This window comes from Pagrus pagrus, assembly GCF_965226575.1.
Source record: "Pagrus pagrus genome assembly, chromosome: 21".
NCBI lineage: Eukaryota > Metazoa > Chordata > Actinopteri > Spariformes > Sparidae > Pagrus > Pagrus pagrus.
Window position 1 is genome coordinate 8,940,933 of NC_140208.1, and position 15,745 is coordinate 8,956,677.

A 15,745-nucleotide genomic window follows, 5' to 3' on the forward strand; every position below is an offset into this window, starting at 1 on the left:
TCGGAGGCCAGGTTGACGGCTTTAGCTCTTTGTCATGTTCCCCAGGCCATTCCTGAGATGTTTTTTGACAGTTTGGCAGGGCGCATTGTCCTGCTGGGGGGCCAACTGCCATCAAGGAGTGCCGTTGCCATGAGGGGGTGTACTTGGTCTCTAACGGTGTTTGGATTGGCGGTGCATGTCAAGTGCCATCCACATGAAGGACCCAAGGTTTTGTAATGAGATGATCAACGTTATTCACTTTACCTGTCAGTCCTTTTAATGTGATCTTGGCAGATCAGCGTACATTCTGATTTACAAGGAGAAAAAACTGATCCACAGATACTTTCACGCATCGGTTTATAATTCATAATATGGACAGAAGACAAAGGAAGCTTATCAGAGTTATAGTAAACTGTGATAATAATGCGAGAGTTGAGAGTGGAGTTTGGTAAAGGAAGGAAAGGATTATTACTGTCCTGCAGGAAGGGAGCAGTTTCATTTTGATTTAGAAGTGAGTGACTCAGCGAGTGACTCAAGGAACAAGAATTTCTACTTTGGGAAAAAGTACATTTGCACCAACATCTCTGTATGACAGCCTGGGTAGCTGTGGTTATATCGATGTCTCTCCCAAGAAAAGAAAATTCAGAGAATAGATGGAAGCTTGGACCGAGATGACCCCAGCTTTCTGAGAGGGCCAACTGCCAGGTCCAAATATAGACAAGCTTAGTGAGACAGAGCTCAGCTTTTAGACTTGAGATACACTGAGATGAGCAAATACCAAGGATAGACATTAAACACATATTTAGACGCCTGCTGAGCCACCAAAAACAGTGAAAACACAAGAGTAGGAAGCATCTTGGCTTGGCTTTGTGATGGGTTCCAGCAAGTAGACTCTGTCATGTGCCAGAGTCTTCCTGTTCCAGCCGCTGGTGGTTTAATATATCAAGCTAACAATTAGGAGGTATGTAGTGCAACAGGTATGTCTGCAGGTGTGGGAAAAGGGTGTGGAGTAACAGCTCAGCAATTCAGCGTATACTGTGGTGTTGTAGTGTTGTTTTGATGATGGTGATGCAACACATTGGTCCAAAATCTCCCATAAGTGTTCAGTTGGGTTGAGATCTGGTGACTGCAAGGGCCATAGTATATGAATTACATCATTTTCAAACTCATCTAACCATTCAGTAAAACCTTGGAAGAGACCACTCCCATCAGGATAGAAATCTCCCTTCACATAAATATGATCACTGAGGGCAACTTTGTATTGATCTGCATCGACCCTTCCCTCTCAACGTAGTTCAGGCTCAGTTACTATGGCAACCTATGCTGGGAAAACTAACCCGGCCTGGGGCAGGCTGAGGCAGACTTCCTGTATGAATGAACTGACAAAAAATGATGTTACCTAATATATCAGTTAAAAATATTGAAGTATACAGAAAATAAACTTAAAAAAATAATAGACAAATTTTACAACAATACGATATGTTAATATATTCACCTACATATGTTTTTAATTTTATGGTGTGACATCAAATATAAAGTAATTCTCAATATAAATTACTCCAATAGCAACATAGTCAAATTTAAAAAGTAAAAATTTAAATAATTCCCAGAAATGTAGCATCCACATCTATATGCCTCCATCCTCTTTTTCTCCCCAATAGGAAACCATGTTAATGGTAAAATTATGTAAAAAAAAAAAAAAAAAAAGTACATTCAAATGTGTTTAGTGTAGTTGGCTTATGTTTTTTTTTAACAGATTGAGAAAAAGTCTATAAATAAGGACCTCATCCCATGTGATGGAATTAGGTAGAATTAACATGCTTAAATAAGAAGTAACCTACTTAAAATATGGTGTATTCTTTAAAATATTTGCAATAGACAAATAGTATAGCTGTATACTGTTAGTGCTTGTGCAGTAGCCTAAAGGCATTCTCAACAATATTTTTATAGTCAATTTTCACCTGTTGACACGCTCTTTTTTCCCCACTCAGCAAACAGCCACAAGCTTGAATCCTCCCTGCTGAGGACTCAGTCTCGGTACACAGTGCACATGTTCCACTAATTGAGCTGCCAAACTGCCCCGAATAATGAATCCCATTTTGTATCAGTCGCAAATCACGCATTCAATAGATTACTGTAGCATTTTCTTGCCAGCATTTCCCGGAAATTTTATTTACGGCAGGGAACCGTTTTAGCCTCGGCTAAAGCTGGATTTGTTGGACTGATTAAAATCACAAGAACCCTCTGGTTAGTGTGTGGGAAGAATTGTAAAAATGTCACAAAACAAAAACTGTGTGTTCGGTTAGTTAACACTTCACATGCTGACTTGTTGCTTCTCTTTAGCAATCAGCCTGTAAGTTCCTGTGAATTGAATTCATTCTGAAACTATTTGTGCAGTTGATTGCATTTTTTCCATGTAAATGCACAACCGTGGATGCTTACTGCTCGGTATTTCACACTAAAAGGGTAGTGACCACTGCAACTTCTCCGTATGGTGACATAAACTGATCATTGACTTCCTTCCCAGTCTGAACAGTGAAAGCATACAGTCAAAGCATCCTCACAGGAAAGCTACACGTTTAGCATTTTAGCCTACAATAGATCAAAGAAGTCTCCAATATTGCACAACAAACTTGTACATACAGTGCCCTGCATTGTCACGTACCTCATGTGGCTTCAGCCCCATGTCATTGAGAACACTCTGGAAGAAAGTTGGGGATGGCTTTCCAATGACTTCAGCCTTTACATCACAGGCATACTGGAACAAAACAATAATACGGTAAGTAATTGCTCACATGACACCATCACATGCATGGAAGTGCTGTTATCAATTATGAATAAACATATCAATGTGAATGATGCAATCACTGTACCTCCAGAGCCTTCATGTAAACCCCGACATCTAGTTTTAAGCCATCTTTTTCACTGTAGTACCGCCTGTAAAGAGAGCAAAACAAAGCAAATGTTTTATATTGCACACTGTGCTTTCTGCTTGGATACAAGCAATAGTAATGACTGCTGGTTTTAGATATGCTCTTACCCTTGGCCCAGAGAGAACAGCACTGGTTTATCCAAGTTTATAAGGACCCTGAATGCCTCGTTCAGGTTCTGGTAGGAAAAATTTTCAGCTGCGTCGCCAATCACCACACAGTTTGGGTCATTCTTTTCGACGCCATCGAACTCGGGGAGAAGTCCTGCAGAAGAATAAACACACAGTTAAATGCTTTTAAGAGTTAGGTCATTAGAAGGACATCTCTGGTGATATTCTAGATGTTTTAATATTGAAAACAAATTCCATGAGATCTGTATAGCCAAAATCTGACCTCCATTGTTGTCCCAAAACTATATTATATATAGTTATAATAATAACATATCAGTGCAATATGTTACCAATACTCATTGGTGCACCAAATTCGAGAACTACCTCCTGTTTTGTGTAACGTCATTTTAAGAAATTATTTAGTTTTTTTTTAAAAAGTAGTGAATCTGTATATTTGTTATTACTTTCATAATGTTTATATATTTAGATGGAAGCAATGAGTTCGGACCTCGGAAAGCCGGAGAGCAGTGGTAGATGAACTTACACGTTCTACACGTTCCTTACCTGCTACATTTAAAAAAACAAAACAAATGAAAGGTGTCATCAGGTCTTTGAGAATTCTACTCCATATGTGAAAAAGCTAGTATAAAGCCTTTTGTGGCTCCAGAGGAAGCTGCATGTAATCTGATTTGTTACTGTCAGTGATGTCACTCACTGGCTAAGTTGCATTGTGGGTAATGTAGGTTTTGAAAAGCAGTCCACTGATCTAGCATTGCACTTATTATACAGTATCAAAAATAAATGACCTTGAACCAGAGATATCACCTTTTTAATTCCACACATTCTTATTCCTTTTTTAATTCTGGCGCCTACATTGCCCACGATGGAGCCACAAAAGGCTTTATATTTATTTACATTTTTTTCATAATAAGTACTACTCCCCAAGACCTGTAATACACTGACACTGTATATATTATACAGCATTACCATCATACACCAGCAGGTGAGGCCGTAAACCTCTCTCTTTAAGGACGGATATGGCTGCAGGAGCAGGAGGGAAGACCTCAGACACAGACATGTCAAAGCCCAGTCTGTGGAGCTTGGCCACAAACGCCCCTCTGGCGGCCTGGGTCTCATTGGTGCAGAAGCGCAGCTGCAGGTCAGATGCCTTGAGCCTGTAAAAAGGGGTCAGGAGGTCAGACTGAGGAAGCAGCACACAGCTGGTGGCGACACAATGACACCGATATGTACACCTCTCACCATGCTCTAATGTGTGTACACAGCTTTAATCATACATGCACACGAAGCCTTTTGGGAGTCTTGTAATGAAATGCTAGTATCCATAAGTTTCCGGCACGGTGCAGTGTGTGCACTTTGCACTGTAGACGTGCTGAACATGCAAGCGGCTAAAAAAAAAACCTCTCAAAACGTCGCCAAATTATTCACTCACTTTTTCACGGCTTCAATCGAGCCGGATATGGCAACCCCGTCGCCTTCTCCGGGTTCATACAACACGCCGCACAAGTCCAGGATGACACCTTTCAAACTCCTCGCACAGCCTGGCCAGTCCGTGTCAGCCATGACGAAACGGTGCGCCCCAGAGCGCATGCGCGTGATGCAAGGCAGCCTGGCATGATAAATGCACATGCACTTGTGTAACTATTTGATATCTTACGTACTTATTGACATGCAGATATTATGCCTGTGATTATAAATGTGTGTATTTGCGTTGTACAGATAATATTATTTGTAATATTTTTGCTATGAAATTCAAAACGATAAAACTAAGTGTGGCTGACACCTTGTGGCCGTTTAATTCGTTGTGATTGTGATTATATATAGATGAAGATGATGATGATAATAATGATGATGATGATGGTGGTGTCTTTCTGGATTGAACTCTGCAATCCTCGGAAAAAGTTGCAACATGGAGGCGTGTCCTCTGACGTAGCCACGTAACGTAACGTCACGGTCCGATACCTTCCCCAAGCCAGGCTGTCACACACACATCAGCCATCCGCCTCAAGCATCAGACAGGTCCGGTTGAGCATCACCATCATCGCTACGTGAGGGTTTTAACTTCGCTTTTCTTCTACTTTCTGGTACAGTTTGACTTTCCTCCAGTTGTGTCCTCGCTCCTGTTTGAAAACGCCTGCTTTATAGTTTACTGACGGCTAAAAAACAAACAAACCCGGAATGACAGTCGGAATGTGCTAATATTAGCTGACTAGCTAGCTGGTACGTTACTGACTTACTGAGTTGTTAGCATTGATCTTGAAACACTCTTCGGACGAACTACTTTATTCAGGGTTAGAGTTAAGTGAGAGCTGAGCTCCTATGAGGTAGGGTATGAGCTCCCTTTAAAGCAGTAACATAACAGATCTGTGGGGGTCTCTAATGCATTAACAACAACTGTTATTTACATAGATATAAATAGTCATCCTCGTGAATAACGGTGACATTGACCACTGTCATATCTCATTCTTATTTGAATTATATAACTGTTGTTGTGATCTACATTACGCAATTGTTGCAAGAAGGGACCTGCTGTGCGTGTTTGTGAAAGTCATTGATATGGATCACACAATGATGTGATGAATGTTACTAGTAACAGCAATATCCCAGACTCCCTTACAAATCTCGTGATTTTAAGAGTTGTTGCATCACGAAGAGAAGCTTGATCATCTTTGTGAAATGACTGTGGCAAGTTTTAACTCAGTGGTGCCTTCTTGTAAATTCGGCATTGATTACAGTACATTGAGATGTTTCTCTCCTTCTTAAAAAGTGTCAGTTTGTTCGCGGCATCGCTGCCAAAACCGTTACTTCTTCGCCGGACTCCCTTAAAAAAACGCTTAATTTTGAAACGTGTTGCGTTAGGAGAAACTGTATAAACGTTGTGAAACGCTGTCTATAACACAGTCTTAACTATTTGGACCTATTTGTTCATTCGGCAAACGTTAAACGTGACAAGTTTTTTTTTCTTTGTGTAAAAAAACATATCCGTTTGTTCTTATGATGTCAGTGAAGCCCTATATTTTCATATAGTGTGGCGTGACGCATTTAATGTCAGCCACTTTACGCGCTATTATCTTACAGACCCCCACAACACTCATGTTATAAGTTTATATATGTTTATATAACTAGAATGAGCTTCAAGCTATGTTTCATGATAGTAATGTTATTGTATAATATTCAGTGGTTTAGGAGAGCTCAGTAATTCTCAAAGGCTATCAATTGATAGTACCCCATACTTGTTGTCTTTATTTAGCTCCTGGCTGTAATGTAGGTGGGTGTGTAGTAGAGGCAGCTCCCCATCGACCTATCATCTCTCAAGAGCAGGTTTAGTGGTCACTGGACACGACACCGTGCCACTGATCTGCTTGGCGTAACCCAGTCCAGGTGCTGTCTCTATTTGCTGTGTGTGTTTATTCACCCTACAAGGTTATTGATTATCCCAATACATGCTCTGGTTGTGTCATGTTTAGGTAACAGTTTTACAGGACTTGTAACAGGTACAAATCTCCAGGGAAGTAGATGGTAATTAGATGATAGATTACACATTTAACAGTTTATATTTAATTTCTAACTTCTGCAGATCAGTAAATAAGTTTACTTATCAGTAAACTTATCGTTTACTTTTTAACCATTTACATTCTTGTCAGTTTCAGCAGATCAGTCCAATGTTGGAACAGTTTTCCAAAATGTAAATGATCTTAAACGTGCACTATGTAATTTTGGGGAAGAAATTTTAACCAGTGGAGAAAAATCATTGATTGATTAAACGTGCCTAAACAAACTGAATAAACTAACTGACCTTAGGACAACACAATTTTACTTTGTTTATGTTTGTCGGACCCCGCCACCCTTCTAGCTTGAAACACTGCTCTGGAGACCTTATTGTCCTCTGTGGACGGTTTGTTTATTCAATAAAAAAAAGAATTATATCTGACTATGTATTATTACCTTATTAATATTATAATAATATAAAATTTAAAAGTTTGAATTTCTTTCCCACAACTTTAAAAGGGGCACTATCCTAATACTATTAGTCACAATAAATTGCTAATTACCAACAAATACAACATCATAATCAAGAATTGAGTGATCGATTCATTCCTTAATTTGCTATAAAGGCTTAATTATGTATTTACTCCACTAGTGATGGAATGTAACCAAGTAAATTTACTCAAATATTGTACTTAGGTATAATTTTGAGGTACTTGTACTCTAGTATTTCCATTTTCTGCTACTCTACACTTCCACTCAACTACATGTTACTTGGTAATTACTACATACTTACCATAAAATGTCCTAACTTGTAACCTGTGTGTTATCCATGTTTACATTTAGCAAGCCTTTCTCGGCAGTTTTCTAAAACTGCTGTACTTTTCTTATCATTTTGCAAATGATGTCATGGAATTTTTTAGAAGTAAAATGCATCAGGTAATATTCAGTCTTTAACCTGGCTCATCCTTGCAATCATAGCATTATGTGAATAATCTCAAAACCACTCAAGGACATGCTTATTCAAGGCCACCTTCTTAGTCATGTTTATTTCAACATTTAGATAGGCCTGTCACAATATCTGCCTGTGAAAATATTATGGATTCCAAACCAAAGAACGACCGGAAGATTAGACACAAATAGGATGTTCATTTAAAAAACTATGACCCCTAAACCTCTAATCCTAACTCTTATTTTGATGATTTTTGAGATAAAATTGTGAATCGCAATCGTAATCGTGACATGAAATGTTCGTATTGTCCCTTGCCTAATTCCAAAAAACGGTCAGCAGCAAGAAAAGTAGTGCACGATACAGTACTAGATAATCATGAAGGGACAGTTCACTTTAATTGGGACCAGACAGAGAGGTCTGGGTCATCACAGTCGAGTTGCCATGCTGATATGGGATTAGCTTTTGTTAACCCCATACCCAGCAAAGGTCTTTTCCTCTATTGTGTTGAATGTGAAAGAGAAGCGTTGTTCAGCAGACCTGTAAAGCCCACAATATGTGCTCTGTGGAATCCCACGTAGCAGTGTATTAGCTGCAGTGAGGTTTGGTTTATGCCGTCATATGTTACATCACTGCCAATGATAGGAACAAGATTTACAAGTTTGTGTATTGTTGTTGTTTTTTTTGTTACTATATTAATTTATTGTAATAACTTTGGTTTAACTTTTGTTTATTGTATCATATGGTTGGGCAATATATCAAGGAGATTTATTCATGTAGTTTTGGAAAGAAACTTTAATCAGAAGAGAAAGACCTAAACAAACTAAATAAACTTTCTTCGTTTTCATGTTTATATGTGGCGGACCCTGCCACCTTTCTAGCTTCAAACAGTGTTCTGGAGAACTTATTTTCCTCTGGGAACAGCTTGTTTATTAAGTTATTGAAAAGATAAATATTTCTGAGTTTGGATTATTATCTAATTAATATTGTAACAGTTAAAAAACGTTTGAATTTCTTCTCCAGAAATATTTACTGCCCCTTTAACCAAAGAGAGAAAGATATTTATGACTGACAAATCCCATTTCAGAAGCTGAAACTGCTGTACCTTTCTCATCATTTTACAAATGATGCCATGGAAATGTAAACTAAAATGCCCTTGGTAATATTCAGTCTCTATATCTGTCGTAGACCCAGCAACAGAACCATGAATGGAATGATTCTCCAGCTCAGCCGCAGCCTGAGCCGCGCAGCCCCTGTCCTCCGCCGCAGTGTCCACTCTGGCACACGTCTGGCCTCCACCGCCGCCTCCAAACTGAGTGCCGACCGTCCGCTCAACTCCGAGGAAATCTACGTCCGTGAGGACAAATATGGAGCGCACAACTACCATCCCCTGCCTGTGGCCTTAGAGAGAGGGGAGGGTGAGTTTGTTTTTCCCTGAAATCTTACAAATCACTTCTGAATTATTTGTAGCCACTTTCTAAGGGCTTGGTTTTCTTCTTTTCTTCTCAGGCATCTATGTGTGGGATGTGGAAGGCAACCGCTATTACGACTTCCTGAGTGCTTACAGTGCAGTGAACCAGGGCCACTGTCACCCAAAGATCATCGCTGCGCTCAATGCCCAGGCCTCCAAACTCACCCTGACTTCCAGAGCTTTCTACAACGATGTGCTGGGAGCCTATGAGGAGTACATCACCAGAATGTTTGGCTATGACAAAGTCCTACCCATGAACACAGGTACTGCAGGGAAATGCCCGAGGCTAACTGATCGACACACCTTCAGATGTTATTATGAGTGTGTTTGTTGACGTTTATTTCTTTTGTCGCAAATTAGGAGTCGAAGGCGGTGAGACTGCCTGCAAGCTTGCTCGCAAGTGGGCTTACAATGTGAAGGGGGTTCCAAAAAACAAGGCCAAAATCATTTTTGCAGGTAAATAACCATCTCATGTCATAGTTTTGGAGTTAGTAGCATTTGTCACCAAAATCAAGTGGAGGGAGCTCAAGCTATCAGAAAATAGTTCCTCCAATATTTCTTTAAAGTTTTGTTTACACTGGAATTTAGCAAAGCTAGCCAGAGCGCTAACGCTTTTTGCACATCTGACACGTGAAGTACACATGACTTGCATTAAAATATTGTGTTCAGACTCTAGATTACCGCAATGATTCTTGTTTGCTTAATGCAGTAGGATAAGATTACCAAATTTAGCATTAGTGTGCGCACAAATCCACAACCAATAAGGTTGTAAACAGAGAACAATGTGATAAATATTGCATCTCTTTCTATCTTGTTGATCAGAGGGAAACTTCTGGGGCCGCACCATGGCAGCCATCTCCAGCTCCACAGACCCCAGCAGTTATGAAGGTTTCGGCCCCTTCATGCCAGGCTTTGAGCTTGTCCCATTCAATGACATCCCTGCACTGGAGGTACGGCTTTTGGCTACCTTCAGACAGTTCAATATCTACCATGTTTGTTTTATTTTGTTTCAGTCGTTGAGAGACAGTACACTGGAATTACATTTTTGAGTCTCATGATATCACAAGTGTGGAGAAGATTCTTCAGCCTCGGTCTAACCCAGCTGTTGGGAAAAGTCTCAGTCACTGCACATGTGACTTTGAGCGTTTCTATACAACAACACACTTACAATAAAAGTTTGGTTGGTTGACTTAGTTGTTGTTGTGCTGAATAGAGACACTGATGTCAGAGGCAGCGAAAGTTTCATCAGTGTTGATATGCTGCTGGAAGGATCCAACATGGTTAACCTTAAAGTCTGCTGCCAATTTGCATAGCACTCAATGTGCTTCTTTCCTGGCAAGACCAAACCTGGAGGACAAACAAAAAATACTTGAGCTGTTATGAAAGCTACTGCTTCGGAATACAATCCATACAATCTTGGAAAAACATTATCATGAACCATCACGATTCAAAAACAGTGCTTATTTCATAAAATCCTCTCAAATTAGTTGACTCGACACCCTTATTGTTTACGTAAACACAAGGGGTGAATGACTGAGTGATGTTGAATGTGTTTAGATAATGTTATCTTGGCAGCTGCTGCTTTTCCATGTAGACATACAAACCTAATGATTGACTGAAGTAGCATGCACTTATTGACTTATTGAGTTTTCTGGGACACAGATAAAAAATGTCTGACTCGTCTTTTTTTTTTTTTCTCCAGAAAGCCCTTCAGGATCCAAATGTTGCAGCTTTCATGGTGGAGCCCATCCAGGGGGAAGCTGGGGTTGTGGTGCCCGACCAGGGCTACCTGACTAAAGTCAGAGAACTGTGCACTAAATACAACGTGAGTCTCAAACACACAGATGTCATTTGCCGAGGTGGAAGTAACTAATTACAGCTGCTCAAATTACTGTAATTAAATCGAGTCTGTAATTTAGCTTACACTTAAGTTTGCATTCCACCATGTAATCTACTTAGTTTACTGTACAAATCATACCTGAGCACTGAGTACATAAGCAGTAATAGTAATTTTAAACCTTTCATCTGCATTTTTGTAGCCAGTAAGACTATCGGATCACAAACAAGCCAATTAAAAACCCCGACATATGGACAGGTGGAGAGGTGACCACTGAGCCGAACAGAGCAGGAGTCGGAATAAACTTGGACTGAAGAATTGGCGAAACAGAATCCCCTTATTTTTGAAAGCCTGCTGTCGTATAATGCATTAAACATCAACGGTTAAAAAGTAACTAATACTTGTGAGTAGCACCAGTGTTCATTTGTGATTCCTTAGCTTAAGGTGTTAATGCTTGATTGTGTGAAAATCGCCAAATACTAACAACTGTAAAGCTCGAGCTCAAGTCATTGAATGCACCATGTGGCACAGCCATGTTCAGGTATTTGTTCAACCTTTACTTACCCAGGCTATTTTCACTGAGAGCACTACCCTTTTTCAGATATGATAGAAAATTATTGTAGTTTTGGGAAAGTCAAATCCCTTATTTTCCTTAAAAGAACTCTCCTTCCTCCAAATTGTGAGAATTTCCATGTTTGCTTTGATAAAACACATACTGTGTTTGTCTTTCTACAGCTATGGAGAGCATTGCACAACCCCCGAACGTGTAGGGACTCACCTAGACTGGCTTAGCAAACAGTGTGAATACATTATAAAATCTTCTTTTTTTTTTCTTTGACTTGGAGATTCACAAATTAAACTTAAGTGCTCGTGTGTTTCATCCAGGTGCTGTGGATTGCTGATGAGGTGCAAACAGGCTTGGCGAGGACCGGCAGACGGCTGGCTGTGGATCACGAGGAAGTCCGTCCAGATGTGGTGATTCTGGGCAAAGCTCTCTCTGGGGGAGTTTACCCTGTAAGCATTTTTTATTGACTTTAAGTAACACTTCTTATCACATCATATCAGCCTTTGCAAAAGGCTCAAACTTTATGGACTTTTGGAGTCCAGTTTTGTTGCAGATGTGTACAGATCACCGTAGTTAAGCAACTTTAAACCTTAACCTGAAGTGATTTTGTGTTCGTGTGCGTCAGGTATCTGCAGTGCTGTGTGACGATGAGATCATGCTGACCATCAAGCCTGGGGAGCACGGCTCCACGTTTGGAGGTAACCCCGTGGCCTGTCAGGTTGCTATGGCTGCACTCGAGGTCAGTGATAAAGTGCACTTATCTTTTCCACGTGTGTCTACACTTTAACAACTCATCACTTTTTCTTGTTGTAGCCTTTGTTTTAATTGATTAAATGGAGCAAACTACCACTGCAACATGCTCTGCAGTTACCTTCAGAAAATCAGAAGAAAAATATGTATGTAGCTGTGATCACCAATGTCACAAATTCTCTTGTTTAAACTCAAACTGTTTGCAGGTGATGGAGGAGGAGAAGCTGTCAGAGAACGCTCAAAGGATGGGAGAGCTGCTGCGGTCCGAGCTGAGAAAACTGCCCAAAGACATTGTGACAACAGTCAGAGGGAAAGGCCTCCTTAACGCAGTCGTCATCAAAGAGACAAAAGGTAAAGTACCAAGCTATTTCTAAAGCAGCAGACCTGTTGGTGATCATTATTTGGTAACTGAGGTAAAATTATTAGCTGATAGGCTTCAGTTTTGAACTCAGGTTAACTCTGAAGGTTACAAAAATACGGAAGCCTAGAAAGGCCATGCTTGCGCTTGTTTTTTAACGCCTCCAAAGAAACCAAATGACATCATAATTCAAGTGTTGATGCTCTGATTTCAAGTCCATTCAATGAATTAGTGACTGGAACAAAATTATCTAAAAGCCTAGACTACAGTGAGTCTTTGTGTCATTCATCCTGGGGACAGAGATGCTCAAATTAACAAATTAAAGACGTCAAATCTATTAAAAAATGTAATGAATTGGATTTTTGAGTGGATTTTTCCTTTGAGGTAGCTTCACACTTGCCTTTTCTACGTGTAGGTAAAGAAAAAACCTGTTACTCTCACCTTGCAGTCACTCAATCTGACCCGTATGCAAACTTTCCCCCTCCAGACTACGACGCCTGGAAGGTGTGCTTGCGCCTTCGCGACAACGGACTGCTGGCCAAGCCCACCCACGGCGACATCATCCGCCTGGCCCCTCCTCTCATCATCAAGGAGGACGAGCTGCGCGAATGCATCGACATCGTCCAGAGAACCATCATGTCCTTCTAAACTGAAACCATTTCACTATTCAACAATGCACAGACAACCTAGAAACTGATAATCCACGTAGAATGAAGCTACCGCTTGGCCTGACAAAACCTTTTATCGCTTTTATTTTTAAGATTTCTTTGAAACTGATCGCTGTAGAAATGCAGTATGAAGAGAATGTGTGGACTGTGAGGCTACGCTGAAGCTTTTGTACAGAAAAACCACTGTAAAGGAAAAAGGTTACAGCTGCGATTTTGAAAAAGGGTAAGTAGTTTGACCAGTGAATCATACAGTTTAAAGTTTAAAAGACTTTATTTCTGCAACTAACTACTGCTGCCTGCAAACATTGTCGTGAAGCGATTCCTGTTACATAAGAGGCTGGGTAGTCTGGGTGTTTTTAATATAAGAGCAGGGTTTCCGCACATCAATATAAAAAAGGCTTGAAATATGAATTAAGTTTTCATATTCCTAGGTTTGCAGGATTGCATACAAATGTCATAATTGCACCAAACAACTGCTTATGTTAAAAGTTGACGTACTTTTCATTTACAGTACAATTGATGTCACATATTTTATGTAGGGTAAGTTATGATATGTGTTACTGTGGAAGACATACTGTTTGTTACTCTTGGAGCTGTATAACTTGGGAGGATTTATCTCAACAGGCATACATAATTGTATGAGGATTAATGAGTGTTGGGACTTGTGCTGCTAGTTAAGGCTGATTTGGTTTTATGTATTTACAGTATCTGTACATTGTTTCATTGAGCTTTCTGATGAATGTTTCATCTGTAAAAATGAAAAACAAACAATGTCAATATTGTCTTTTTAAAGGCAGTATCACCTTGAAATTGTTACATGATGCATTGTTCTTCAAATAAATGAGTGCAGTCTTGCTGTTTGTGTGGAAAATACATTTTAGTACCTGAAATTTAAAAGTTTTAAGAGTTCATTGAAAGAGCAGATACCTGTTTCAGGTTTAGCAGTATGAGCAATCACTCATACTGCTGGACGCTCCGCAACAAAACCGGTTCCATGAACAATGTGGAAAAACCATCTCAAACCCTTTTCCTGCTGTTCCAGTTTGCACACTTATTCTTGAACCAGCTGGAAACAAAAAGCAGCAGGGTTTTATTTTCTTGACCTTAAAGGTACTGCAAGGAGTTTTTAAGTGATTATGAAACCGTCTCAGTTTAATACTGATGCTTCTATATGACCTTCACGAGCAAACGAGACCATCGGTGAGAAGATTCACTATTTCTATTTAGTTTTACTGAACGCCTGCCCCCGGGTCTGCATGCAGACTGGAAAAGCCTGTTTTCACATTTTTCCTTGAAGGAATGTCCCTTCTCCTTTTTTAAAAATAAATGTGTTTAGATAATTTTTATTTTTGGCATCCAGACAAAAATCCAGAACAGGCCGAGGAACAGACCCTTGAAGAGGTTTCGGCTTTGTCTCACTAAAAACACTCAGATTATGAATCTAACCTGGTACAAAACCGGATGCAGAGACATGCTTTGGGCTGCTTTGACGTCATTATTTACCTAACAGGGCGAACATGCATGCAGACATTTCCTGTGTCACACTGGGAAAAACTTCATAGATGCAACACCAGATGGTGCTGTGCCCTTATTAAAATGAAGCTGAGGCTTGGTGGTGAAATGAAGTAGGGTATACGAGCACCTATTGAATGCAAATGTTGAAATTGCATGAAGCCATGCAGGGATAAAGATACTTAAGCTTCACCGCAGAAACATTAAAGATTTTCCGACAAATCTAGGTATAAACACTGTCAAGCCTCCAAGGCACAACCTGCATGATCCGTCTTTGAACCTGTCTCACGATCCTTCAGAGATTTGACATATCTGACAGTTGTCATACCCTCGAGAGGAACTTGTGCATCTTGTGGCAACAACCTCAGGCTAGTGGACTCAGACAGTCTTAGGCTTTCTGCCCCCTGAGTGCTGACCTTCAGGCAGCAGCACACACTGCACTCCCTTACTCTCTATACACTGCAGCAACATTAAACAGCAGCAGTCGAAGTAGTGGTGTTATTAATACTGCAACACAGGTCTGGAAGATTTAATCACTAATATATAATGGTGCCTAATAATTTAAGATTATCTAGGGTGAATTGAGAGAGAGATGGAGCAAATTTTGCATTCAGAAATTTGACGTGAAATGAGGACCTGCTGGCAAACCCTCATTAAATCGTTGAGTACGACAAACTCAAACTGTGAGATCACTTCTCATTAGTCAGCAGTAATTAACACAACCACATGGTCTCCCTTTCTCTCATCCGCTGCTTATCTAAAACCAGGAAAAAAAGTTGTTGTTTTTTTTTTGCGACAGACAGCCAGTATTTCATTTTCAAGCAGATGTACAAGAAAAAAACACGCATGCTGTTAAGGATCAATAAAATCCACTCTTAATTACTTTAAAGCTTTGCACTTTTAATGGCGTTTTTCCTGGCAAGCTCCTCTTTCCTAACGGCACTGTAGTGACGGGGACTTTCACTGAAGGCTGCAACTAACCATTCCTTTCATTATCCATCAATCTGCTCGCTATTTTCCTAATTAATTGACTGTTTTTCTGGTCTATAAAATGTCCAAAAGATTTGAAAAAAATGCCAAAGTGACGTCTACAAATTGCAGTTGTCAGTCCA

General features: G+C 40.0%; 2 protein-coding genes across 3 annotated transcripts in view; one reads left to right on the forward strand and one right to left on the reverse strand.

Moving 5' to 3' along the window:
• Positions 1 to 15,745, reverse strand: part of lhpp (phospholysine phosphohistidine inorganic pyrophosphate phosphatase) — a 39,413-nt gene that overhangs the window by 21,331 nt on the left and 2,337 nt on the right. Inside the window, exons 2-6 of the mRNA XM_084343213.1 lie at positions 4,470 to 4,646; positions 4,007 to 4,194; positions 3,020 to 3,173; positions 2,853 to 2,916; positions 2,645 to 2,737 (exon numbers count right to left, since the gene is read on the reverse strand). Of these exons, the coding sequence (XP_084199339.1) occupies positions 2,645 to 2,737; positions 2,853 to 2,916; positions 3,020 to 3,173; positions 4,007 to 4,194; positions 4,470 to 4,646 (676 nt within the window). The remainder of the gene's footprint in view (positions 1 to 2,644; positions 2,738 to 2,852; positions 2,917 to 3,019; positions 3,174 to 4,006; positions 4,195 to 4,469; positions 4,647 to 15,745) is intronic.
• On the forward strand, positions 5,006 to 13,975 carry oat (ornithine aminotransferase). Of its 2 annotated transcripts, none has more exons than XM_084343211.1 (10): positions 5,006 to 5,121; positions 8,661 to 8,890; positions 8,982 to 9,206; positions 9,304 to 9,399; positions 9,766 to 9,893; positions 10,646 to 10,768; positions 11,666 to 11,794; positions 11,971 to 12,084; positions 12,302 to 12,446; positions 12,941 to 13,975. In XM_084343211.1, the coding sequence occupies exons 2-10, from the start codon at positions 8,677 to 8,679 to the stop codon at positions 13,099 to 13,101; spliced, it is 1,335 nt and encodes a 444-aa protein (XP_084199337.1). In that variant the 5' UTR covers positions 5,006 to 5,121; positions 8,661 to 8,676; the 3' UTR covers positions 13,102 to 13,975. The 2 variants fall into 2 exon arrangements, with proteins under 2 accessions (XP_084199337.1, XP_084199338.1); XM_084343212.1 differs by having other exon boundaries at positions 5,006 to 5,085.

Coding starts and splice junctions, on each gene's coding strand:
- oat (XM_084343211.1), top strand. CDS start 8,677: ATGAATGGAATGATTCTCCAGCTCAGCCGCAGCCTGAGCCGCGCAGCC. Junction 9,894..10,645: donor ATGACATCCCTGCACTGGAG/GTACGGCTTTTG, acceptor TTTTTTCTCCAG/AAAGCCCTTCAGGATCCAAA. Junction 10,769..11,665: donor AACTGTGCACTAAATACAAC/GTGAGTCTCAAA, acceptor TGTTTCATCCAG/GTGCTGTGGATTGCTGATGA.